At 48.2% G+C, this 25,248-nt stretch overlaps 1 protein-coding gene across 5 annotated transcripts; it reads left to right on the top strand.

Annotated features, from left to right (window-relative positions):
- The first annotated feature begins 1,114 nt into the window (after positions 1 to 1,114).
- LOC121341037 (alpha-2-macroglobulin-like protein 1) lies at positions 1,115 to 25,018 on the top strand. 5 transcript variants are annotated; one of them, XM_041414209.1, is made up of 36 exons: positions 1,115 to 1,313; positions 3,431 to 3,617; positions 3,920 to 4,082; positions 4,807 to 4,859; positions 5,160 to 5,180; positions 5,893 to 6,046; positions 6,474 to 6,558; positions 7,105 to 7,225; positions 7,337 to 7,454; positions 8,302 to 8,411; positions 8,758 to 8,928; positions 9,377 to 9,601; positions 9,728 to 9,791; positions 10,300 to 10,445; positions 10,601 to 10,750; positions 11,586 to 11,783; positions 12,440 to 12,527; positions 13,141 to 13,294; positions 14,074 to 14,302; positions 14,669 to 14,792; positions 14,974 to 15,095; positions 15,509 to 15,560; positions 15,964 to 16,047; positions 16,412 to 16,588; positions 16,893 to 16,974; positions 17,841 to 17,997; positions 18,577 to 18,651; positions 18,793 to 18,964; positions 19,421 to 19,635; positions 19,923 to 20,138; positions 20,553 to 20,668; positions 21,324 to 21,414; positions 21,701 to 21,769; positions 22,987 to 23,089; positions 23,766 to 23,807; positions 24,856 to 25,018. In XM_041414209.1, exons 1-35 carry the CDS (start codon positions 1,243 to 1,245, stop codon positions 23,804 to 23,806), a joined length of 4,404 nt encoding a protein of 1,467 aa, XP_041270143.1. In that variant the 5' UTR covers positions 1,115 to 1,242; the 3' UTR covers position 23,807; positions 24,856 to 25,018. The 5 variants fall into 5 exon arrangements, 4 of the variants coding, with proteins under 4 accessions (XP_041270143.1, XP_041270145.1, XP_041270144.1 ...); XR_005953382.1 differs by lacking the exons at positions 22,987 to 23,089; positions 23,766 to 23,807; positions 24,856 to 25,018 and adding an exon at positions 21,032 to 21,193 and having other exon boundaries at positions 21,701 to 21,723; XM_041414211.1 differs by lacking the exons at positions 21,324 to 21,414; positions 21,701 to 21,769; positions 22,987 to 23,089; positions 23,766 to 23,807; positions 24,856 to 25,018 and adding exons at positions 21,032 to 21,098; positions 21,194 to 21,296.
- The last annotated feature ends 230 nt before the right edge of the window (positions 25,019 to 25,248 follow it).

Genomic DNA, 25,248 nt, shown 5'->3' with positions numbered 1-25,248 from the left:
CACTCTTCGGCCTTTCCAAATAAAGCATGACACTTTAAGTTCACACATATTTTATCAAATCTCTACTTTACATGTGCCCAAGCTGGATGCCCAGTCTTCTGACAGATTCCCCCTGCCATAAGGTGATTGTACACTGACACCACCACCCCTCTCCCCCAGACTGTTCCTGGGCACTGCACCCTCATGTTTCCACCTCCTGAGTGGCAGCAGTGAAGTGCACAGGGCTTGGATGAATTTGCCCTCTAGTTACAACCTCACCTGAAGGTGGTAGACATCCTCATCCTGTCCTGGCCCCTGCTGTGTTTTAGCAGAGCACACCCAAAGGTATACAAGCACGGAGAGAATTTGCCATCCACCCATGCCTTGCTCCCAGCTGAAGCAATCCCCTGGATTTACTTTGGCACATTCCCCATCCGTGTGCTTAGCACCCACTCTCCTAGACCACAGTCTGATGTAACAGGGGCACACCAGCCTTTAACCCAGCACTGACATTGCAGATGAACCTCGGGTTTAAAGCACTGTATGTCACTGATCTGGGAGCACATTTCAGCCTCCAAAATTAAAATGGGGTTTGAGTTCAAGTCTAAACTAGTGAGACAAAAAACACAAAGACAAGCAAAATATCATAAAATGCTAAAGTTCTTCCCTTCCTCCAGGAAGGAATGGGGACACTGGCAGAGCTGCATGTGAAGTCCTGGACTGGTCCAGCTGGAGGCTGCAGGTCAGGAGTGAAATTTCAGTATGAAGCAAATAATACCCAAGAAGTTCTACCAAAGAACTGAGGAGAAAAATCCACAGAGATCACAAAGAATTAGTTTATATCCAAATGTTTCTGATGATGCCCCAGTAAAAAACTGGGGAAAAAAAATTTAAAAATTGGGCCCCTGTACCAAATACAGTAACTAAGTACTCCTGCTGCCAGCAGCTGTGCTGACTAAGGCAGACAAGCCCTGTCCCAGAGAAACACCAACAAGCCTTCCAGAGCCTGGAAGCAGCCGCCTCTGGCTTGTAGGCAGTGAGCACTGTCACCACCCCTTTCTCCCGCCCACATTCCAGCCACAAGCAGCCCGATCTCCACCTTGGTTTTGAAGCCAAGGGAGGAACGAGCATCTGGTCAGGGCAGGAGTTGCGTGCTCCTTCGGCTCTGGATGAGGGGGAGAAGGAAGACAGCAGGAGCAGGGGAGAAGGGGGTGCTGAGGAGTGGCTAAGCTTTCCCTGGTGGAATTCGACCTGCAATCAGCTATGTGGAGGATCATTTTCCTGTGGGGCTGCATCCTTCTCCTGCCTAGCACGGCTGGAATGCCTGCAATGCTGTAAGAACTTCGCTGCTTTGCAAATGTGCTCTGGTCTGTGAGGGGTCCTGGTGGGGGTGGCAGTATATGACAGAAATGGGACAGGAGTCTTAAGGTGAGGAGTGTTTTTCCAGGGAGACATAATTTCTCAGGTTCCCAAGGTTTTGCTTGGTTTCCATGTGCCCTTTCCCCACATTCCCCCTGCTAATTGGCTCTTCCTTTAGTGCCTTTGATGTAGACCATGTATTTCAGCAAGGACTCAGGCAGAACGACTCTGCCAGCTTTCTGCATGTGCTTAATTCTGACCTTCTAATATCTCACTTCTCCTACTGTGTTCCAGAATATGTTTCCTTTGGGCTAAGCCTTTCTTCCAGAGTCATAGGTAACCATTTAACAGTTTAGCCCGCAAAGCTGAGTGTCTACCAAATGAGCAACCATGAGCCCAAGTATCTGGTAGGGATGTTCTTGGTACAGCAGCGTGTTCGTTCAGGCTTGGCCGGCCATCTGCTCCCATCACGCCTTTCCTCAGATCTCTCTCAAGGACAATTCCCAGCACAGCTTCTCTTCATATACTTTGTCAGGAATGCAGCTCCTGTTCCAGCAGACACTGCTGCGATGTCCTGGCTTGTGAACTTGTTCTTGCTTTTTTTGAAGGCGTTTGCTTTTGCAGCCATGGCACAAGTGCAAGCAGAAGCATGGCTGTGCTTGAGCAGTAGATGTTACAGTGAAAAAAATGGCAGTGGGGGTTGTAGCTGGGTTCCCTCCTGCTGCATGTGGCATGGTGTGTACAAGCCTAGTTTTAAAAACCTTCTCCAGTGGGAGTACTTCCTCTAGGACATGTTCCACAGGCTGACAAGCTCCCACACAAAGGATGTGTTTTACTGCTGTCTGCTTGCCACTGTTACTCTCAGCATGAAGCTTTGCTTTACAGAAATACACTTGCTTCAACAGGTTGTCTGCTGTCCTGCCTGTATTCCAATTTTTTTCGTAGATTCATGATCCAGCTTGGATTTTGGGACCCTTGGATGACAGCCTCAGAGATGTTCTTTCTTACTTTTGTCACTCAGAAGGCAAGGACAAGGGATGAAATGTTAAAGGGGTGTAAGAAAATGTTCCAGAGTAAAGGATCATTAAAAGCAAGGGGGGTATGGGAGGTTTCAAGCAGCGAATTTTTAGTGCTCATCCCATCCTTTGGCACAAGTGGCAAGAGGGAGGTCCCATGACTCAGCTCAAGTAGGAAAAACAAGATGTTGTTTTTATGTGTTTTGAGATCCTAAGGCAGCTTGGCAGCACTCAAGTGTGACAGCAGTCACAGGCTCCTGGCCAGCAGGACTTTGACTCCCTCTTGCCAGGGTGATGAGTTCCAGCTGAAAACTGCCAGCAGGTCACCTCCCTTCCTCCTGCTTTTCTGATCTTTCCAGGCCCTGCCCTCTGCTTCCTGCAAAACATGCTGCTGGCTGACCCTGTCCAGAGGCACTGAGTGGGAGGAGTCAGTGATAAGAATTTTGAAATCTGCTTGAATGTTGGCTTTTTGTTGGTCCTAGATGCTACAGTACAGTAAAAGATGGGAACAAACAAACTGTGAACAACTTTTTGGTGTTATGGACGCAGCTCGGAGTTGATGCAGAGATGGGAGAGCAAGTAGAGAGCAAAGAGGACAGGAGTGTCAGGAGCTGAAGTGAAGGTGCTCTTGAGTCTCTGTAGCTGGGACATGAAGCTGGGACACTGGGTCCCTTGCAGAGGGCATTGTTTCTGAGCCAAGAGTAATGTGAAAACCACCCAACAAAACTGATGGTGATAATGTAGTGTAGTTCAGTGAAAGCGTTGAACACTTGGGAAACCTGCAAGAAAGCCAAGGTGTTGATCCCTCGGGTGAGATGGGGAGGTCCCTTCACCTTATTTTCACTTTCAGTTTGTAAGGCAGTGACTTTATAATTCTATATGTGCATGCAGCGTACAGTGCTGCCTCACTGTCAATGTCTGCAATACTCGTAGATGAGAACAGTGTCATGTCCCACAGGTGTCATTACAGCAGAGTGAAGAGACCAGAAGTCTCTTAGGAAGTACGTAAATACAGGTCAAAACCTGCCCTCTCCGAAAGTCAGATTAACCTGTCTTTTTTTTTTTTCGTTTTTCAGAAACTATGCTGTGGCAATACCATCTCAGCTCTACTACCCCTTCTCAGAGACAGTGTGTCTCCAGCTCAGCAGAGAGCAAGCAGTCCCAATCCATGTGTCGGTCACCTTGCAAAGCAGAGCTGGGAATGAGACTCTGATCACTCAGTCCATCTCTCAGTTCCCTTTCTTTCATTGCACAAGCTTCCAGGTGAGGAAGATACTTTCAAGCGTTCTCACTAGGGTGGATATTGTATGAGTTCTGCTCTTGCTGTGCAGGAATGCAAAGAGTTGTGCCTTCCCATGAGGACATCTTAATTGGCCAGTGAATCTTCTGCTTCAGCCTGCCATTGTCCTCTCTGCTATATAGCTCCCCCTTCTAGAAATGTTATGTGAAGTCTTTCCAGACAAGAAGAACAAAAGCAACCCAAAAGTTATATCACAATTTTTATTCTAAAAACCTCGGGATCAGTGAATGGGATCCACCCTGAATGGTTATAACTATACCTGCAGGTCCCTCCTCCTGTTGGAAACCTTGAGGAAGTGGCTTTTGTTGTTATCACAGTCATGGAAGCCAACTCAGAGTTCCAGAAGAAACAGAAAGTCCTAATCAAGCATGCAGACAAGAAGACTTTTATCCAGACAGACAAACCTGTGTACAAACCTGGACAGATTGGTATGGACAGAATGCCATGTCTTGTGAGAGACAGTGTGGTCCTCAGGCCACAAAATGTGGGGTACTCTCTAGTCCTCTGAGCAGGACCTGCTCGGGAAGGGAGATGGGCCACAGGCTTCCTTCTAGGCCTTGAGGGGTTTGGGAATATCTCTCTCCTGTGTCAGCGTGCTGTATCCACTGTGAACAGGGCTTGTGTGTTTTCCTTGATGTGTGAGAAAAGATTTAGAAGCCACAGTGTTATACTCATGATTGCTCCAGTCAAAGCCGTGTCTGTCTGTCAGGGCTCTCAGTCCCTCTCTTCCACCCAGACTTCCTCAGGTGAGGATTGCAGTCCCACAGGTCCCACCACTGCCCTTGCACAGCTCAGATCACCACAGGTTTCAGCTGTTTGCCCCAAGCCTCTCCACACTTTCCACTGGGATGGCCTTCACTGCAGGCAAGACTGAGTGGCCCACCACAGGTCCAGTGTCCAGAAAAACTCTCTTTCCCACCAGCACAGCCAACTTTCCCAGAAAGCCCCACACTGCCTCTCCTAACACATTTTTTCTAGCAGGCTGCCAGCTCCTAGCAGGGCTTTGGGCATAGGCCTAGGAGTGGATGGCTCTATCTGCTGCCCTCATCCTCTCAGGGAAGCACATGTACACATCTTTCTTAGCCATGTGTTCTTGTTATTTACTATTGAGAGACTTAATTTCAGCCAGCCTGTTTTCCTTTTGCTTTGCAGTCAAGTTGCGGATTGTGACCTTGGATCAGAACTTTATTGCCAGCAGTGAAACAGTAAGTCAAGAGGGAAGCTACCTGAAGTCTGGAAATGTTACGAGCTGCCTGCACATCTTCTACATCAGTGCTTGGCCCAGCCAGGAGATGTGTGTACAGCTGGTCTCAAAATTGCTTTTGGTGCTTACAAGCAATGTTGGGCACCACCTGCAAGACAGGACCTGCTCATGGGTTATTGGCAGTCCCTGGCAATGGCTTAGAGAAGACTGGTGGATGGTTGGGGAAATAAAAAATACTGGGGAGGTGGATGGTAACTTACCTGAAAACATCCCACCAGTAACTGTTGCTTTCTCCTCACAGCAGCGCCTGGTGGAACTGAAGGTAAAGCTCCTACTTTACTGTAAGTGATGAACTCTTCTCACCATGGGGAAGACACAGGTTTGGAGATAGTGGTTGGGAAATATCAATGCAGAAAGTCAGTTACCTCAGAAGGAATGGGAACAGTCCCATCAACTCATCACAAAGCTCCTACTGGCTGGGCAGTGTGGCTGTGCCTAGAGTTCTGCACCCTGCCCTCCCAGAACCAGCAGTGGGAGAGCACTGTCCTTCATGACTAAGCCTCAATGGTTCCCCTGCTTGGAGTCCTGCATCATTTCCCCATTGTTTCCTGTGGATTCAAGACACAATCCCCAGTAGCTTGTGTCTTAGGCAGAATGTCTCCACAATGACCTTGTGGACTGTGTCAGCTCAGGTGACCACAGAGATCTCCAAGAAGGACCACTTCTTTCTCTTAGTGAGACAGGCAGTAAACAACAGTTTTGCAGTCAGATATGACAGTAAACAACAGTTTTGCAGTCAGATATGGCAGTGCCACCAGGGAACAATGATATGATAGATTTACTTTGTCAATGAGACAGGGAGAAAAGTCCTTTCCTCTTTGAGCTTGGACTTACCTGAGCACTGTAGCTGTGTCATAGACCTGGGCTCTCAGCACAAGAGAATATGTGGTCAGACCACGCCCTGATATCTTGGACATCCTGCAAAAGAGTCTTTTTGCACTGGAAAGTAAATGCTGTCTGCTCCACCTGTGCAGGACCCCAAAGGGAACCGAATTGCACAGTGGCTGGATGTTACACCCGTGGGAGGCATTGTGGATCTGTCCTTCCCGCTGGCTGCAGAAGCACCGCTTGGAGAGTACACCGTCAGAATGCCTGGCCTCACACGCACCTTCAGGGTAGAGGAGTATGGTAAGAGTCTCAGGAAGCTGGTGGCAGCAGAGAAAGGTGTTTTGCCAGCCTCCAGCCCCACCTCCTCACACAGAGCTGGATGGGCCATGCAGCTGTGAACAGCTGTGCTGGTTCTGCTGTCTGCTGGGAAGCACAAGTGCCTGCCCACAGGTGTGGTCACTGACCTTCACCCAGGCCCACCGGCTTTCTCCTCCTGTGTCCTGAGGATGGGACTGAGACAATGCCCCACAGCTGTGCTCTGAGGAGACTCAAGCTGCCTACTCCCATCCCATTCTCCCAGCTGGGTTGTTGGTGTATTCCTACCAGGCCATATGCTGGAACAAAAGGAGAGATTTTTTTTTTTTCTGTACACAGCCACTTTGGAAGGATTGGATCAAATTAAGTCTTTCTATTCTCACTGAATTATCTTTCTCTTGCTTTCACACAGTGCTGCCCAAGTTCAGTGTCTCCATCCAGATGCCTCAGGTGGTCACCATCCTAGAGGAAAACTTCCCTCTCCACGTCTGTGGCATGTGAGCTGACTTATCGTGGCAGAAGGTGCATTTTTACTGGTTTGGAAAATGCACAGCCATCAATAACTGAGCTCAAAATTGTCTCTGCCAACCCTACCCGCACCCCAAGAGTTGGTACCCCATCATCCTTTGCCAAGCAATTCTCCTGGACTCTCACCTTTCTCCATATTCTCTCTCCCTACTTTCTCTGTGAGTCTGAAAGTGTGGCAGCGCATTCCCTCAGTGCAGCATGTGCCCTACAATACAGCACCTCTGCTGTATTTGTTAGTGACAGCGTTGTAGGAATAATGGCTCAGCTTGTGGCCAACACAGTGTCCCCAAGCCCTGCCTGATGGGACTAGTGTTGTCTTGAAGAGAACTCGGCCACCAGTGCCTTCTGTCTCAATCTGATGAGGCCATTTGTACTTCTTGGCCTCCTCTGCTGAGCTGGTGGCCATGAATACACTGCAGGCTGCTGGGCAGCAAACCGCAGGGTAAAGCTGACATTACTCACTGCTGAGCCAATGTTTCTGTGTGAGTGTAAGCCCTCTGTGCCCCCTTTGCCAGGTACACCTATGGAAAAGCAGTCCAGGGCAGCGTGAGGGCTGTGGTGTGCCGTAAACACATCCGCTATAACCGGAAGTCTTCCAAAGCCAAGCGCAGCATCTGTAAGGATTACACCGGCGAGGTGAGCACGGGAGACACCCACCCCTCTTGCAAAAGGGAGGAAAGAGGGCAAAGAGACAGAATGCTCTTTTGCCTCCATGATTGGTTAACAAAAACAATTTAATATTCCCAGACAAATGAGGATGGCTGCTTTTCCACTGAAGTGAATACTAAGATTTTCCACCGGAAGCATGGTGATAATTATGATTTCAATCTGGAGGCTGAGGCTTTTCTGAAAGAAAGTGGAACAGGTAGAAAAAACTGATTCTACACTTTGTGAAAAATCTTCTATTATATACTTGTAAAATGTACTTTTCTTTGTGTTTTTATTTATTAGATAATTGAGTTCATGCCTGCTCTGGCAGTCATTTTGTTTTGACAGAGATGGGCAAGAGCTGCTTTCTCTTGTCTTCTCATCACATTAAAAATGTGGTGGGCCAGGCCAGGTTCTCTTGTTCTTAAACCATATTTTAGGACAGTCAATTGGAACGAGATGTTATTCAGAGCAACTAGAGATAGCCAAAGCCCTGACTGTGTGCTGTTACTAGCTCCTCATTAGATTTATCTCCACATCCCAGATAGGGAGATAATGTTTCTTATAAGGTTCCCACTCTCACAAGATTTTGCAAGGCCTTCCTTTTCTTCCTGTGAAGAAAATGTTTCTCAGCCCCTTGCCAGAAGCAGTGACACACATTCACTTAACAAACGGCTGCAGTGATTTCAGATGGGCACACAGGACGAGACATCAGACTGCAAACTGACATGGGAAAGGCAAGGAAAAATGCTGCCTCACAGTGACTGGCTGTGAGGAGGGAAGGAGAATGGAGGAGGACAATTATGAGTAGGACCATCTTAAAGTGGGAAAGAGCATTTGAGAAGCATCTGACACAGAGACTTCCAGATAGACTGCTGTCATTCTGTCACATCAGAGTGTTGGAAGCACTATAGCCGAGTGTGTGTGTGTTAAATGACTCCTGAAGCTGCATGGAGAAACTGCAGTGCCCTATGAGTGATGGTCCACCCCTTAACTGAGTTTATCCAGTCTTGATGCCTGCTTAGACATGCTACTCACCTGCACGTGCCTCCTGTCTTTCCCAGGAGTGGAGTTCAACACCACTGAAAACTGCAAGGTCACTTTTGATATCACAACTCTCCAGTTCTGGGGGACGAGCTACTACTACCAGCAAGGGGCTCCCTACTATGGAAATGTGAGTGAAAAGGGAAGAAACATGGAAAGACCAGTGGCTGGGCCTAAGCAGGTGGTGGGCACAGAAGTGCCCAGGGGTCCCCTTGTTCTGAACTGCCCAATGCTGCCAGCAAATCTTCTGTCCCAGTCCCTGCTTTGACATCTCTACCAAGAGGTTATCCAAAGGTGTGACTGCAGGATCTGTGGCTTTGCCAGATGAGATGGCTGCTTCATAAATGAGGAAGGGTTGGTGAGGTCAAAATTCACACTGAGTCCCTTTGCAGAGAGGGGGACTGGGACTTCTACTGGGAGGTGGATTTTCAATCCTGAGACCTCCAATTCTCTGACTGTTCTCTGCATTGTTACAGCTGGAACTCAGAAGTGCCAGTGGGACACCCCTGAAGAACAAGAAGGTGATTCTTACCGTGTCCTATGGGAGCAGGAAGCAGACCAAGACCTACCTCACGGATGACACTGGGATGGCCTCCTTCATCTTAGAGACATCAGCATGGGACAACAGCAGTAAAGTTATATTACAGGTTAGGAACCAATTATTGCAAACCAGCCTGGAGCTAAGCAGGTAATAGAATTGAAATACATTATAAGGGCAGATCCATGCTAATACATTACCCACATATAGCAGACAGAAGCAAAGAGTTCAGTGGTTTGATCCAGGGGCTGATAGGGCACTTCACATAGTCCAATGATCTGGCTTGCTCCCAGGGTAGCAGCAGCATGGCAGAATTTCAGACTTCAGCTAAAGCCCTAGCAGTGTACAGCTCCCTGCTCCAGTTTAGGCACTAGTTGTCCCAGAGTGTGGTACAGCAGGCAAATGCCAAGTTCCACAGAAGAGGACTGATTGAACTTGGTGTAGGTGGAAGTAGGCACCCTACGCTGGCATAGTTCAGAGCCCGCTGCTTAGTCAGCCTTGGGTTTGGCATAGGAAGAGCTGTAGGAAATCCTCACACACTTTTTTCTGTGCCACAGGCAAAGTCCCAACCGGAGGACGTGAACAGTCGAAACGTGAAGGTTTCTTACGGCACGGCATCGCTCCCCCTGAGGGCCTTCTACTCCTCCAGCCGCAGCTCCGTGAGGATCCAGCCTGTGCAGGCAGTGCCAGCCTGTGGGGATGTGCAGCAGGTCACTGTGCACTATCACATACTCAGCACAGAGCTGGGACACCGGGCTGCCAGGGTACGCTTCTACCACCTGGTGAGTGCAGGCAGCGCCAGCGAGGTCAGCTCTGAGCCCAGTCTGTGTCAGCACAGGGCCCTTTGCTGGCCCAGAAATGTGGAGCAAAGGCACTCTCAACCCTTTGTTCTGTTCATTACCCTTTAGGTTATGGCCAGAGGGTCCCTTGTGCACCATGGCCAAAAAACAGTGCTTCTTGATCCACCATCAGGTAAGACCATCAAACTACCAGGAACAGATTAAGGATCCAACAAGAAAGTCTTTCCAGCCTACATCAAGAAGGAGACAAAAGAGATCTGAGACTAACAGGAAACCACAAAGCTGGCACAAAAATCCTATAGGAAATGTGCTGTCTTTTTTTGTCTTTTAATTTCCTTTTTTCTTTTTTTCTGCTGATCAAATGATGAAACTGTCAGAGTTTATCTGCCAAGCAAGAAAATGCCAAAGTAACTTATGGAGTCTTTCTGGGCTCAAGTAGAAAGACTAATTTCTCTTCCAAGTGCTCACTGTTGCCAAGGTGTGTCATGATACAAGGTCACTGCTATAAAAACCTCCATCCTAGCCTAGCTGTGGCCTCCCCAGAAGCAAGGCAGAATAGTTTTTATGTAAAAATCTGTACAGAAGTATTACAGAGGAAGAGCACATTGCTGCTGTAATCCTTGGATTGAAGACTTCCTTGCACCTTGCCATATTTTTTTAATTTTTCCTTCATCCTTCAGGTCAGTACAGTGGGGCTTTCAACATCTCTCTGCCCATTGACCTCATTTCATCCATGGCTACCCTCTTTGTTTACATTGCCTTCCCTGAGGGACAAGTGGCAGCTGACACCTTCCGCCTGAAAGTCTCCAGCTGCTTCAGGAACCACGTAAGCAGTGCACAAAGCATAGAGGGGCAGGTAGGCTGGAGGGTGGCTAATGATCTGCAAACTGGCAGGAGACATGCAGCAGAATCTAATAACCATGGCTTCCCCTTTCCTTCCTCTCTCAGTGCCTGCAGTCCCCTTTTCTTCTGCTGTTTCAGGTGGAGCTTGGCTTCTCAGAGGCAGTTGCTCTCCCAGGATCAACTGTCCATCTCCATTTGCAGGCTGCACCAGGCTCCCTGTGCAGCATCCGTGCAGTAGACAAAAGTGTCCTTCTCCTGAGACCAGAGGCTGAGCTATCCAGGGATAGTGTGAGTCACTCCAGTGCTGACCTTTGCTTGCTAATAAGGCATGGTGGATATACCAGCAAGTGCTTGAATGGGGACAGGGCATGGTTTAATGAGAAAAAATTATGGCCAACATCAAACACCAGCCAAAATTTCCAGCGTCTGCAGAGGGTGTGTTCTGTTAGAATAACCCACTGTCATCCCCAGCTACAGCCTGAAGTCACATCCTGGTTAAACTTACACTTAAAAAAAACACACTTACTTGTGCTTTACCACAGTGGCAAGCGGAAGGCAAGAGACATCCATCTCCTGAACCAGTTCATGACAATGCTCTGAAAAAAAGTAATGTTAAAAAAATGCCAAACATGGGATAAGCTCTGTGTCTTTGTTCCAGCTCAGGTGAACCAGATTCCATTCACAGAGTGGCCTCTAAGTGGTGTATTGGCAGTGGAAGGGTCCCTGTTCTCCTCTAGACCTTGGTCTAAGGACACCTGAATTGCCTCTTGACACTGTCGTAGTGGATCCAGGATGTGTCTTCAGTCAGACAAGAAGCTGTCCAGTGTTCCCCCATGCAGGGAAGGTGTCCTTAGTGTTTGCATTCAGTTCACAGGTACAATTGTTAAGCTAGAAGTGGCCACAGCTATGCAACCATACCCCAGAGGGGCTCATGTTCTTCTCTGGTGCTATACATCCAAAATTTGTGGAATCTCTCCATAAAATTCAAAACCCGTTGGGGCTGGGTTTTTGTGACAAGTGGGACCTGAGCTCGGCCTCTGAGGGCACAGGAAATCTCTGGATAGAAATGAAGATCTTCCCACCTCTCACACTGTCCTGTACTGTTTTCATTCTCTCTCTACAGGTGTATAATATGTTCAGCTATGCTCAGGAGCAGCTCAGCACCCTCACAGATATCTACAGTGACTACTGCACCATCCACAAGAGCCCAGGAATCACTGATGCCTCTCAGACCACCCTTTCACCAGGAATGATGTCACCGTTCATGTACAACAGATACTCTTATGCAGTGTCCCAACCAGATGTTTATGAACTTCTGAAGGTAAATCTAATTTCCAGAAAGCCTGAAATATCAGAGCTGAGCCCTTTTGTATCCCCTGTCAGCACCAGATAGCTTAACAGATTGTTTTTCCTATAAATGCTGGTGACTTCACAATCTGAATTTGCTTCTGAACTAAGAGATCAATGACACTGTATGCTCTCACTATGATAAATTCCCATTGATCAGGCAGATTCCCAAACCCAGCTCCCCATTAGTCCTCTTTAGAGTTTCTAGGGATTAGAAGCAGAGTGGATTCTCAGCCTGTGCTGGAGAAAATTGGAAGTTGGAGAAGCAAAGCACCTGAGAGAAAAGGGGAACCCAGGGAAAGGAGAGAAAGAACAGTAGAAGGGAGTGGCAGTGAAGGATAAAGAATAGTCTGGGTTAGGGTGGGCAGCAAACTGTGGTGCCAAAAAATTGGCTTTGTGTACAGGCATGCACATGCAAGTGATCACCCCCACAATCCTTTGGCATGAGGACCAGGCTCTGGAACCAGGACAGTTCTGCCTTCTCTCCCGATATAAATTTGCAGGTTGTGCTGAGGTGCAACAACACAGAGTAGCTGTGATGTGCTGGGAGGAGGGGATAGAGACAGACCCTCAGACACATCAACCCCTCCACAGAAATACACCTTCTTTTCTCCCCCTTCTTTCCTCCAGAATGCAGGTCTAACATTTTTAACCAGCCTTAAAATCAAGTCTCCAATTGAGTGCCGCACCCAGACCACTTTTGACTACGACTACATGTGTACATCTCGATTTTTCCTGTTTCTTTGGAGATCACGGGTAACATATAGGCTGCACACGGGCAGCTGAACATGCAGTGTACTTAGGAGCTGGGGATGGCTTACAGGCGTGACTGGGAGGCTGTAGAGGAGATGTGCTCCACAGGGAGAGGGGAATAGCCCTGGCAGGAGTGTGTGTCCAGAGCACTGGAGGGGCAGAGGGGTGGCTGCAGGGTTTGAACCTGTTTGGAAGCTTCAGCTGGTGAGCAGGAAGATAATATGGTCAAGGAGGGAAATGGGGCATCTGCCTTAGCAAAAAATCTGTTTGTACGACTAGGAGAGGTCTTTCTGGAAACCAGAGAATGGACCAAGAATGGCATTGGGCAGTATATAGGCTTTTCTGCAGGGAATGAGAGCAAAACTGTGAGCAGGTAAAATGTCTCATTAGGGAGCACACGCATCCCTGGCTTCCTGGGTTGTCTTGTGAAGACAAAAATGAAGTTGAGGGCATATTGGAAAGGACAAGGGGGTTGGGGCTGGGAGTGAGAAGGAAGGAGAACTGAGCTCTTCCTGGCTGAACTCCATCCTGGTTTCACAGTTGCTCTGCCTTTGAATGAATGCTTGTATTCTCAACAGCTTTTGATGAGCTGGCAGACTTGGAGAGCTTGTACCCAGAAGCAGATGTTGCTGTTGAAGCTGCTGAGGCAGAGCACACCGAGCTGGGCAGCGAGTCAGCGCCAGCACGTACCTGGTTCCCAGAGACATTCATCTGGACTCTGGTTCCGATCAAGTGAGTGATTACAGGCTGTGGCTCCACAGGGATACAGACTTTCTACCAGACACAGCAGAGGGAATGGGCAGGAGCAGAGACAGTGCCTTCTATGCACAAAAGTAAAAGACGGAGGGATGAAGAAGTGGATAAGGACAATGGAGTTTTGGTTCAGTTCCTGTCTCTGCTTGAGATTTTCCAAATGCTTCTAGAAATTCAACATCACACACTCTTGTAGGATGTAAGAGGCTTCCACAGATCCATAGGCCAACATTTTACACAAGGCAGGTCCTGTTAGATCAATTTGTAGTAAAGTACTCTGTATCCCCAAGGACGGAGATTCCTCAAACTGTGTTTCTGTGTTTGACCATCCTCATGGTATTTTCTTATGTCAAATCAGAATCTCCCACGTTCCAGCTGTGTTACTTTTTCTACTGTCAATATGCACCTCAGAAGAGACATGTTCCATTGTCTCCACGCCTTCCCAATAGGAAGTGTCACACTATATTCCACGGCACAGACTGGGTGTATAACACGGACCCCTGTGTGCCCTCTGTGCCCACACAAAAGAAGAATTTCAGGTGCAGTGCTGCTCAGAAGCAAATTTTGCATTGCATTTTCCTCTTAAGTCATTCCTTGGCCACCTATTTGCTGTCCTTCCCATACTTCTGTCCTGCTTGCCAGGAATCCCCATGCCTTCACATGCACTTCCATTTCATAGTCTGAATTTCTGCATTTGTCTTCCCAAGAGAAATCTTTCCAGGGTGGGGACAACCTCTTCCACTCTCTTTTCTCCTCAGTGGTTCAGGAGCTGCTGAGCTAGCTGTCACAGTACCTGACAGTATCACAGACTGGAGAGCCATGACCTTCTGCACCTCGGAGAGCCATGGCTTGGGAATCTCAGAGACCACCAGCCTGCGGAGCTTCAAGCCCTTCTTCGTGGAACCCACTTTGCCCTATTCTGTTTTCCGGGGAGAGTCGTTTCCCCTGAAAGTCAAAGTCTTCAGCTACCTGAAACAATGCATGGCAGTGAGTATGTGGCTCCCTCCAGGATGGCTTGGAGCAAAGGAATGTGTGGGAACTCCTTTACTAATAGAGATCCAAACAGACGGGCTGCCTGCTTAGGCACTGGGCAAAGGACACCAAAGAAGTTGTTCAATTAAGTTCCACACAGAGCCATTGCTGACCAGTTTATCCCTCCCCAGAAACCAAACCTTACAAATGTGGATTACATGTCCATGGGACACTGCTGGTGTCCCACAGATACTGCAACAGGCCATCAACACACTCACCCCTGGCTTGTGGGATTGACTGTCTTTTGAATCAAGGACATGAATGGAAAAAACACAGGAACAGCAGCTCTGTAACCTGAACTCCCTTTTGTTTCACCTCTAGCTCCACCTTAGCCTAATGGACTCCAAGGATTTTGAGTTTCTTCATGAAAATGTCAAGTTCACTCTTTGCCTGTGCCCTGATTCAGCAAAAACATTTTCCTGGGATGTGAAGGCTACAAAATTAGGTAAGGGGCCAAGGGAGGGGCAGGGGTGGGAAGCACTGGCAGAGGCTGCTTGAGGAAGCCAGAGCTGGGCTGGAAGGGAGACTGGCCTCCTGTGCAAAGCATGAGTGAGCAGCCCGAGGTTAAGCAAACTAAAACATAGGCATAGATGTGCCAACCAGCTTCTTGATGTTTTGTTTTTTAGGGAAGGTGAATTTCACTGTCACTGCTGAGGTGGTGGAGCAGGAAGATGTTTGCACAGAGCATACAGCTGTTGTGCCGGAGTCCGGAGGGAAGGACACAGTGGTTAAACACCTGCTGGTGAAGGTCAGGCTGCACTGCAGGGTTCTGGAGAGGCTGGAGCTGGGTTGGGCTCAAGACAGTCTGGTGGGTGGCTCTGGGAAGGAAGAGTCAGCTGGGGAGATAGGCACATTTCTCAGGGAGACTGGTCAAGGAGCAATTCTAAGGATAGATTGGGTTGGAGCTCCTCCACTGGATGGGACAGAAATGTCAGAACTGCTTGCTGGCAGGGCAATGGGGTCAAAGGCCATGCAGCAGCTTAGAAACCTGCTTCCCAGTACAACTTCACTGTTGGCATGGATTTCTCTGCTGTCTGTGTGAAGTCCTTTGCCAAGGCCCACGAGGATGAAAAAGGTGCTTGCACAAAGGTGGGGTGCTGCACAGCTGCTCTCTGATTTTACCTCTTTCCCTTCTGAGCTGACCAGCCTTTTCCCCACCAGGCAGAGGGGCAGCTGGAGGAAAAGACCCACACCTCACTCCTGTGCCCTGAAGGTAGGTGCAGAGACGCCCGAGTACTGTCTTACTGGGGCTGTGCTTGTCCACAGAACAGAGAGATCAGATGGAAGCACTGTGGTGTTTGAACATCTCTGGGACTCTCTGGAGGTGTGTAGGGAGCAGAAAGTCAGAGATTTTGGAGCTTTTATGGGTAGGCAAAGCCATTCAGCCCTACTAAAAGCTCCTGGCAACATCAAGCCACAGCCTAATCACATCACAGACCCTCATCAATGGGTGGCTGGAGCTCTGTCTGATCCTCTCTTTTGAATGCTGATTTCACCAACAGATGAGGTGATCCCAGACATGTTTACACCATCTCCTGGGGGACACCTGTGACTCTGCCATCTTCCTCATGCCTCATCTTCCTCATGCATTGTTCCGATGTTTTTGCTGTTTGCAGGAACTTCAGCTTCAGAGACAATCTCTTTCACTATGCCAGAGAACACTGTCCTCAGGTCAGAGAGAGCCCACATCTCTTTCTTAGGTGAGTTTTTAGAAGAGTCTTGGGAAGTAATATTTTTCCCTGCAGGACACATCTCTTGTGGTGCCACTGTGTCTTCTTTAGCAAACAAGTAATGTTTGGGAATATGTACAGCAAGGTGTGGTACTGTCTTCCAGAGCAGTAACCTGTCTCTCCTATACAAGTGGCACTGGATGGATGTATAAATTCACCAAGCCAGGGGAAAGACAGCCAAGTACCCAATCACTGTTCCTACAGCCTGTAGACATCACGTAGCAGAGGTGAACTGAGATCAATCCTAGGAGGTTACCTGGAGAATCTGTGATACCAGAGTTGATTTACATGCAAGAATGCGTATGGCTCCCAAAGCTGTGGTTCTGTCCTACAGGTGACATTATGGGAACAGCACTGGACAACATAGACGAGCTTCTCCAGATGTCCAGTGGCTGTGGTGAGCAGAACATGGTTCATTTTGCCCCAAACGTCTTTATCACACGATACCTTGAAGAAACAGGACAGCTGACTCCAGAAATCAAACAGAAGGCAATTGGCTACCTGGAAAGCGGTGAGTGAATTCCTACTTGTTAAGCTGGTGATGTCCACTATAGTACTTGTGTGGAAGGAGCCTCAGCAGAGGCCTGGTGCTGAGCAGGATTTGTGCAGCATCACTTGCCTGGCATCATGGTAATTGCAGCAGTGTAAGTCAGGCTAGTGCATGTCAGCGGCACAAGCAGTACACGGCACCCCTCTGCTAAATTCCTCAGAGATAATGCTCTCTGTAATGATCAGCAGGATTGGTGGGGCAGGTTGGCTCCTGGAGAACAGGACAGGCACACAGCATCTTCACTACCCCCAGCCTCTTCCTGCAGGATATCAGCAGCAGCTCCTGTACAAGCACACAGACGGCTCATACAGTGCCTTTGGGGAAGGAAGTGAGCCAGGAAACACTTGGTAAGCAATGATATCCAGACATAACTGGGGAACAACAGTTTGATCTGGTCAGGCTCAAGCTGGCTTGGATTTTGGTCTGGGGAAACTGAGGCAGTCTGAAGGTGTGGAATTTTGAACAGAAATTGCATTTTGGAAGGCATTTTGGAAGGTGTCGTGGCTTAAGCCCAGGTGGAAATTAAGCACACAGCTGTTTGCTCAACACCATTCTCATGCCAAATCCAAAACACGGCACTGTAACAGCTACTGAGAAGAAATTAACTCCACTCTAGCTGAAACCAGAGCAATATCTATCTCTTACTCCATAACATTTATGTCATGCCAGGTTTCACGCTCCCCAGTATGCCATCACTTTCCCTATTTATCTGTTTTGATAAATATACAAAATCTTCCTCTTAGTCTATGGAACACCTCTATCAAATGTGACAATAAACTAACCTGAAGTAGCCCTGTTGGATTGTTTGTTCTTGGGCACCTCAAACGAGACTGATTCTGAAAACTTGGCAGCAAAGGCACCTTCTTTACAGGTTTTCAGAATGCTTGGTGCCCAAACAGGATTGGGAATGGGTCTGAGTGAGCTCACTAAATGTCAGCCCTCCAGGCCAACAAAGCACCCTGTTGGAATTAGCAGCCTGAAAAATTGAATTTTTTCTCTCTTACTGCACATGGTTCTGACCTCAAGCTTCTTGACCTCAAGCTTCTTGATCTCATGTGCATTGCTTCCAATTCTCCATCTGCACAGGGGCTGTGGCCTGCTGGTATTTCTACAAGGAGGATGTAGTAGAAGACAGAGAGACTCCTGTCTCCTCTTGGAGACGTGCATCAAGTGGCAATTCAGTTCTACATCTTTCTTCCTTCCTTGGCTCTAGGCTTACTGCTCTTGTCCTGAAGACCTTCAGCCAAGCCCGGGACTTCATCCACATAGATGAACAAAACATAAAGGACGCTGCCAGTGCCCTGATTAAAAGTCAGACTCCATCTGGCTGCTTCAAGAGCGTGGGGAAGCTATTCAACAATGGTCTGATGGTATGACGTGTCCTGGTGGTTCATTAGGTACCTCAGAGCTCCTTCACTCTCTGGTCCAGTTTGGGTGCCAAGAACAAATGAACTCTGTTGCAGGAGGAAGGCTCTGAAGAGCCCTTGGGTGACGCTCAGGGTTGCCTAGTTACTGTGTCACTTTTTCAGTTTATGAGTGATGAAGGTTTGCATTCGATGATGTGCACTTGGGAACTGAAACAGTGCCCTGCCCTCCCTCCATCTCAAGGGCTAACACTCGCGACCTTGCAGCGGGGTTGTGGGATCATCACTTTCCCCCGGCATTGAAATCTGCTACTGAAAATCTTACATTTGGGAGGAGAAAGGGGAGTGTGCTCAGCAGGGGGAGGGAATCAGCTACCCAGAAGAGACTGAGGAGCCCTGGCAGAGAAATGCTCTGGTAAGCAGGACCTTTAAAAGTGGATACCAGTCCTGTCACTTCCTTAGGAGAAGGAATAGGACCAGCATTGTTGCCTATGCTGGCATGTGCTGGGGGACCAGAAGGCACTGCAAAACTTTCCCCTCTCCATTCTCATAGCATCCCTCTTCTGTGCTTTGTGGTGCCTGCAGGGTGCAGTGGAGGAAGGCCTGGGGCTGAGCTCTGTGATTGTGATAGCTCTCATACACTCGGGGATGTCTCACTCCGTGAGTATCCGCAGCAGGAGTGGGCTGTGTGTGCAGCCTCCTGCAGGCAGTGCCTGGGCTCTGCCTTTGGTTTCCACCCTCTTCTGCACACATGCAATCTGCATTCCCTTCCCAAACACCCTGCCCTTAATTGTATCCTAGGACCCAGTTGTGGGGAAAGCTCTGACATGTATAAGGGATCTGGTCCATGCTGATACTGGCAGTCCCAACCTCTACAGCCTGGCGCTGGCTGCAAACGCCTTTGCAGTGGCAGGGGACAAGGCCCTCAGGCAGAAAATCCTCAAAAGATTGGATAAGTCTGCCATAATATCAGGTACCACAGACTCTGGGGCAGGAGGGAGGGCCACTGGCAGAACTGTGTGGAAATCCTTGGGTTGAACAACCATTGGAATGGAGGGAAGGAGTAGGGGGGACAGGTACTGCCAGAGCTTTGTGGGGAGTCCAAGGCTTGTCTATCCAAGCCTCAGTTTGCCAAGCTGTCCCAGGTTATATCCACGCTGTGAGACATCTCACAGTCCTGGCCTCCCAGTCACCCAAACCAGGGGAGCTTCATGGATATTGTGGAGCTGCTCCCCAGCCTGCAGGCCTAAGGTTTTGCTGGGGAAAGCAGGGTGTGGGGAGCAAACGGGGAGCTATGCACGTGTATCTTCTCCATGTGTATTATCCCAATGTACATGTTTGTTTAGTACCTATACACAGGGGCTAAGTAGAACTCCAGGGGCACTAGATACAGATACACATTCCATAAATGTTCCCGCTCCACCTCTAGATGACCAAATATTCTGGAGTCAACAGTCCAAACAGGAAGAAGATTCCTTATCTTGGTATCGGGCTCCATCTGTTGATGTGGAATTGACATCTAGTATCCTCATGGCTCACCTTACAAAATCAAGTTTGTCATCAGATGAAATCAAAAAGGCATCCAAAATTGTGTCTTGGCTCACCAAGCAGCAAAACCCATATGGAGGCTTTGCTTCAACCCAGGTAATCCCCTTGAGCCATCATCATCATCATCATCAGATTTGATGCTGGTTTTTTGAGAGCAGTGGGTTCTAACAGCCCATAGTAAAAAAAGAAAAATGAATAAATTAAAAAAGGATGTATGGATTTACAAGTCCTGGGAGTTATGGATAATCCCATGCTAAAATCCAGAGGGAAAAGCTCAACCCCTATTGTGCTATAGCTGCAGTATGAGGGAGGAACAGGCTACGGGCTGGGCATGCATAGGAAGCAGGAATCCCACTTTTCCTGATGTTTTTCTCTTTCCTCAGGACACGGTTGCTGCTCTGGAAGCCCTAGCCCTGTATGCAACCAACATCTTCAGCAAGGATAGCCCGGATCTTCAGGTTTCTCTCACTTCCAAGGGGTTCAGCCAAAACTTCCGAGTAGACAAAAGCAATCGCCTCCTGCTGCAGACAGTGGAGCTGCCAGCCATTCCTCAAGATTATACCCTGCGTGTGCAGGGCCATGGGTGTCTTTTCCTGCAGGTAAGCCCAGCCAGGAAGAAGAAGTCTGTCTGGTGAAAAGCCTTGAAAGCCAGAGAACATCTTACCTTGCTACTTAGCCAACAGTGAAAACAAATTGCTGTAGTAACATGCAAGAATCTGGGCTTCAAGGCTGGTTGGGATAACTGTGATCCAACAGGAAGGTAACATCTACTCCCCAAATGAAATCTGGATCATCTCCATCCAGCCAGAGCAGCTCCTCTGCTCCAAGAAATCCACCAGGAGCAGTGCACTACTAGCAGAACCTCTGCTTCTGCCGCATGGTTTCCTCTTACACCAATACAAGACAGCAAAGAGTAGCTGAGTCTAGACAAGAATACTCTCCAGAAAAAAAAAGAAAAAAAGAAAAAAAAACCCTGCTGTTCTCTGCCATCCAGCTTCTTTCTGTCCTGGCAGGCCATCCTGAGGTACCACATCCCTCCCCTGAGGAGCGAGGCCACCTTTGCCATATCCGTGCAGACGGAGTGCACCGTGCCTGATGCCACCCGCTTCCCTGTCACCATTCGTGCCCGGTAGGAGCCACTCAGTTGCCCCTTTCCTCCCCTGTGCCGAGAGGCTTCTGGCACCACACCAGTCTCTTGCTGGCAGGGTTCCCCTTCACTCGTGGGGTGCAAGTGCTGAGGTGACCCCACTGTGCTCTCCCCAGCGGGGTGACAGGCACAAGGCCCTAGAGGGGTGGCTCAGGCTGTAATCCTGGCTTGTCCCCTGCCCCTCACCACAAATTCTCCCAAGATCTGTGGGTCTCACCCCTCGCTAGGACTAGGTCTTAAAACACTAATGATGTGAAGGTCCTGTGGGACTGCCTCATACTCCTAAGTGTTCCCTCCTCTGCTCCTGTTTGACTGTCACACCACTCTCTTCTGCTGTACTCCCAGCTGGCTTGGGACAGAACTGCCAAGAGAACAGGCATAGGATGTGATATTCCCTGCCATGCTAAAGAAGGTAACACCAGAAGGCTTCCAAGGAACTTATTCTCCTTGGCACAATTAAAAGCGAGATCAAGGGAAGCACAAAGATTTATTACAGTGCAGAAACAGGTATGCTTACAGGAGGAACACTGGAAAGAAAGGCACATTCCTCCACCTGAGTACCAAAGCTGGGCTGGAGTATCTGCAGACCATGGCTCAGAAAGTAACATTAGTGCTGTCCCCTGGGTTCCTGCTGCAGCTACACAGGGAACCGTGTGTCCACCAACATGGTCCTGATCCAAGTGGAGCTGCTGTCTGGATACAGCCCCGTGGCAGGTTCACTGGAAGAGGTGAGACCTTGAATTTGTGTCCAGCTGGGATGGGAACAGTGATGGATGTCCATCATGCAGGACTGTATGCTGAAATGTGATCATTCCTGTGGGCAGAGAAACAGGGTTATTTTCTTCCTAAGACATCCTTATATTCAAAGTCTTTTCCAAGCTGCACCTTGCCTTTCCCTACATCAACAGCTTCCCTGGCTGTGTAAATATTTGCCTGTACTCTCACAAGGACAAACACCCCTGAATATTTCTGCTTTTTATTACAGCCTTTCTGATATTTTTCTCCTATTTGCAGCTAAAGAAAATGCCTTTAGTGAAGAAAGTTGAAAGCAAAGCTGACCAAGTCGTTCTCTACCTGGAGGAAGTGAGTGTAATTTGGGCTAACATCATCATTAAAGGGGCTATGGACTGACAGCTTTTATTCTTGTTTACTGGTTTCATTACTATTTTAACTATCCAGAGCTGTTGTTCCTTCATACCAACCACATTTGCTGATCTGGAGAAGTGTCAGTTTGCAGTTGTTCATCTGTAGAGCCACTTACAGGGCTACTTGAGTGAAACAAGGCAAGCTCTCATGTTAAGCCTACATCTATTGGCACTGTTCAGAGACTATTGAAAGTCCATATATATGGTGCCTGAGTAGGACTGGGGAGTAGTAATAAGATCCATCTAATAAATCCAAGCAAGCCTGAAATCTTAGAAAGCTCTTAAGCAACCTGAATGCAGCAGAGAGCATGCAAGATTGCTCATGGATTTTGCCAAGACCGTTTGAAACCAAACCAGATGGTTGTGTGAACAGAAGTGCTCACTCCACAGCCTCATGAATCAACAGATTAATAGCCACTCCAGCCTTTTCCTAGCTCCATGAATACCTAAGCAGCACCAGAAATGAGACCTGGAGTGTATTTAAAACTCCAGCATTTCTAAGGAGCATTTCTGTGATCCTTCATCCTCAGTTTCTGTCAGTAGGCTGAGCTAAGCTGGCCCCATAGGAAGCGGGTTAGTGTCACATGGATGCATTAGGCTTGCAGAGCTGCTACATTCATTACATCTACAGCACAGAGCAGAAAATACAGAGAAATATTTCAGCTGAAGCTGCCAGGTAACACAAGGTGCACCCCAATCAACAGCAGGTCATGTAACTACTACCCTACAGCAGATGTTCATCCACAGCTTGTACTTGTCTGCTTAATGATGAGGGTTATGTGAGACTGGAGAATAAGAACTGATATCACTGTGAATTAGAAAGTAGCCACTGAGGCCAGGTGCATGAAGGAGCTCAGAGTAGAGCTGGATGGGAAGGTGGGATTGGTGGGAACACTAGCACACCATTTAGGTAGTGCACACTGACTCCGTAGGTTTTTGATGTTCCTCATGAGCTGAGTTAAATTTGGTGACCAAAAAGGGGAGACAGTCACAGAATGGGAAGTAAAAGGTATTTCTGAGATGGACTAGAAAGCAGAACAGATCTATTACAGTGGTGAGGTCTCTACAGAGCCTGAGTGCAAATAGTGAGAGGGGTTGTTTTACAGGACTTTTCTGTCCTTTTCTGATTTTAATCCTTGCATTTCTTGGTCTTAGCTGACTAGACAGCCCCAAACCTACACTTTCCTGGTGGAGCAGGACATGCAAGTGAAGGATCATAAACCAGCCAATATCAAGATCTATGATTACTACATGCCAGGTGAGCTCAGGTGCTATACTGCAAAAACCACCCAAATGTACTTCTGGAAAGAAAATTTCTGAATTTTGTTGAGTCTAAGACAATACCATCTCTGACATGGTTATCTGACTGTCCCTTAGAAGCTCTGTAGGCATGAACTTCACCTGTTGGTTTTCAAAATGGTAGGTCCTGCTCTCTCTGGCTCCAGAACTGCAGGCCTGAAGCTGGTGTGTAGAACCACTGAGGGTCTGGCTCTCCCCACAAGAGTGGAGCAATGAGCTGTGCTTTTGAGCACTTCGTGGGAGACAGAAAAGGCAGAGGGACCATAGTGGGAGGATGACTGAGAAGAGTAAGGGCCCCTTAGAGGAATAACACAAAAACCGACTTGTCCTCTGTTCTGTGGGGCTCCTGGTGGGAAGAAAAGCTAGAAATGTGTCAGGGGTTGCTATTCCTTGAGAAAGTGTAGAATTCATAACTGTGATGGAGCTCTTTGGGGCTTTCAGCCTTATGCCTTGGGTGAATCCTGGACAGCTGCAGAGTCACAGGCACACACCAGCGGTTTCATGTGTCATGTAGAGGGGAGTTGTAGCCTGTAATCAGAGGGAACACCTCTCAAAGGAACAGTGGCACAATGCTGGATTGCTTTTGTGGGTTTTTGACAATGTGTCTCACCAGCACTTTCTTTCTTGTCTTCCAGAAGAAACTGCAGTGATGAGCTACAGTGTCCCGTGCAAGTGAGGTGAGCACCCAACACCTCTTTTGTTATCACAGGCATGGTCCTGAAGAATATGGAAGGGGAGGGAGATGCAGGCAAAGGCCCTTGGTCAAGAAACTTGCCAGACTGCAGGTCCAGGGTAGAAAGCATTTGGCAATGCCAAGTAAGGGTGAGTTCCTGTACCCCACTGGTTAAACTGAGGGAAAGAGAACTGAAGTAGAAGATTTGATGTGACAAGATCATGACAAAGGTGGGGATATGGACAGAAAACAAGGACTGCAAGTACTATCACCAGTCCTGGCCCTTTGCATCAAATACACTATGTTCAAGTCACCACAGTTGCCTTCCCTGGCACTTTCCCTGTAGTTTCACATCTCCCCAGCCCTGTGCACACAACGAGCCATGCTCACCTTTACTGCAGGGCCTGGCCACGTTTCAGTACCAAGCCTTTCTCCATCTCAGCCTGGCTTCTGATACACACTAGGGAATGGACACCTGCCCATCCTCTTTCCAGGGTGAGCAAACACAAAGCTTAAGCTTGACCAACGCCTGCCCCTGCTAAACTTTCCTTGCACCTGTGTGCTTTCCTGCCCACAAGACAGGGAAAACCATCTGCTCCGTGGATCACTTGTAGGGAGGCACACAGCCCTGTCCTGGGATGTCTGCTACAACTCCACACCCTTACCGGAGATTCTGACATAAGCTTTGTATAGATAAACTGAGAGAGAACCTTAGGTCGTAAAATATTCTGAGTTGGAAGGGACCCACAAGGATCATGGAGTCCAGCTCCTGTCCCTGCACAGGACAGCCCTAAGAGTCACACCATGTGCCTGACAGCATTCTCCAAACGCTTCTTGAACTCCATCAGTTTTGGTGCTGTGACACTTCCCGGGAAAACCCATTCCAGTGCCCAAACACCCTCTGGGTGATAAGAGCTCTGTCCTTCTTGGCCTGACAGTACCATTTGGTCACAAGGTGCAAAAAAGGCCCCTAAGTTCCCAGTGGTTATTTTTAATAATTCAGGAACTTTTTTTTTTTTTTTTTTTTTTTTTGTCCTTTGTTGTCTTCACAGGAACAGGGATAGATTCCACCCCTGCAGTCTCTCCCATCAGTCCTTTGTCACCCCTGCCAACTGTCACCACATGGAGATATGAAGAAAAGAGAAAATACTTGGAATTTCCTGCTGAGCAGTTCGTTTCTGGAAGGCTCAGACTGTGTGTGGTATCTTATTAAAAGTAGAAGACTAGAACTGTCTGATTGAATGATTATTCAGGTTCACTGTTTTTCTCCCAAACCAGGAAAATTGCATTTAAGAGCAGCTGGGAAAAATAAATTCTCTACCTCTGCTCATGTACAAAACTCTGCCCCTCCAGGTGCAGTCATGCACAGGAGGAAATAGAACATTAAAAAAAAACTGATCTATAGACCTAGAAACAGATACTTCCTGTTTCCAGCTGAGTACATG

Source organism: Onychostruthus taczanowskii, unplaced genomic scaffold, assembly GCF_017590055.1.
Source record: "Onychostruthus taczanowskii isolate IOZ18803 unplaced genomic scaffold, ASM1759005v1 scaffold44, whole genome shotgun sequence".
In the NCBI taxonomy this organism is placed as follows: Eukaryota; Metazoa; Chordata; class Aves; order Passeriformes; family Passeridae; genus Onychostruthus; species Onychostruthus taczanowskii.
This window is presented reverse-complemented; position numbering and strand designations above follow the sequence as displayed.

What these genes read in the sequence shown, in the direction of transcription:
- LOC121341037 (XM_041414209.1), top strand. Translation starts at nt 1,243, where the DNA reads ATGTGGAGGATCATTTTCCTGTGGGGCTGCATCCTTCTCCTGCCTAGC. An exon ending in ACCTGAAACAATGCATGGCA is followed by an intron (nt 14,303 to 14,668) that starts GTGAGTATGTGG and finishes TTTCACCTCTAG; the next exon opens with CTCCACCTTAGCCTAATGGA. An exon ending in TAAGTCTGCCATAATATCAG is followed by an intron (nt 18,965 to 19,420) that starts GTACCACAGACT and finishes CTCCACCTCTAG; the next exon opens with ATGACCAAATATTCTGGAGT.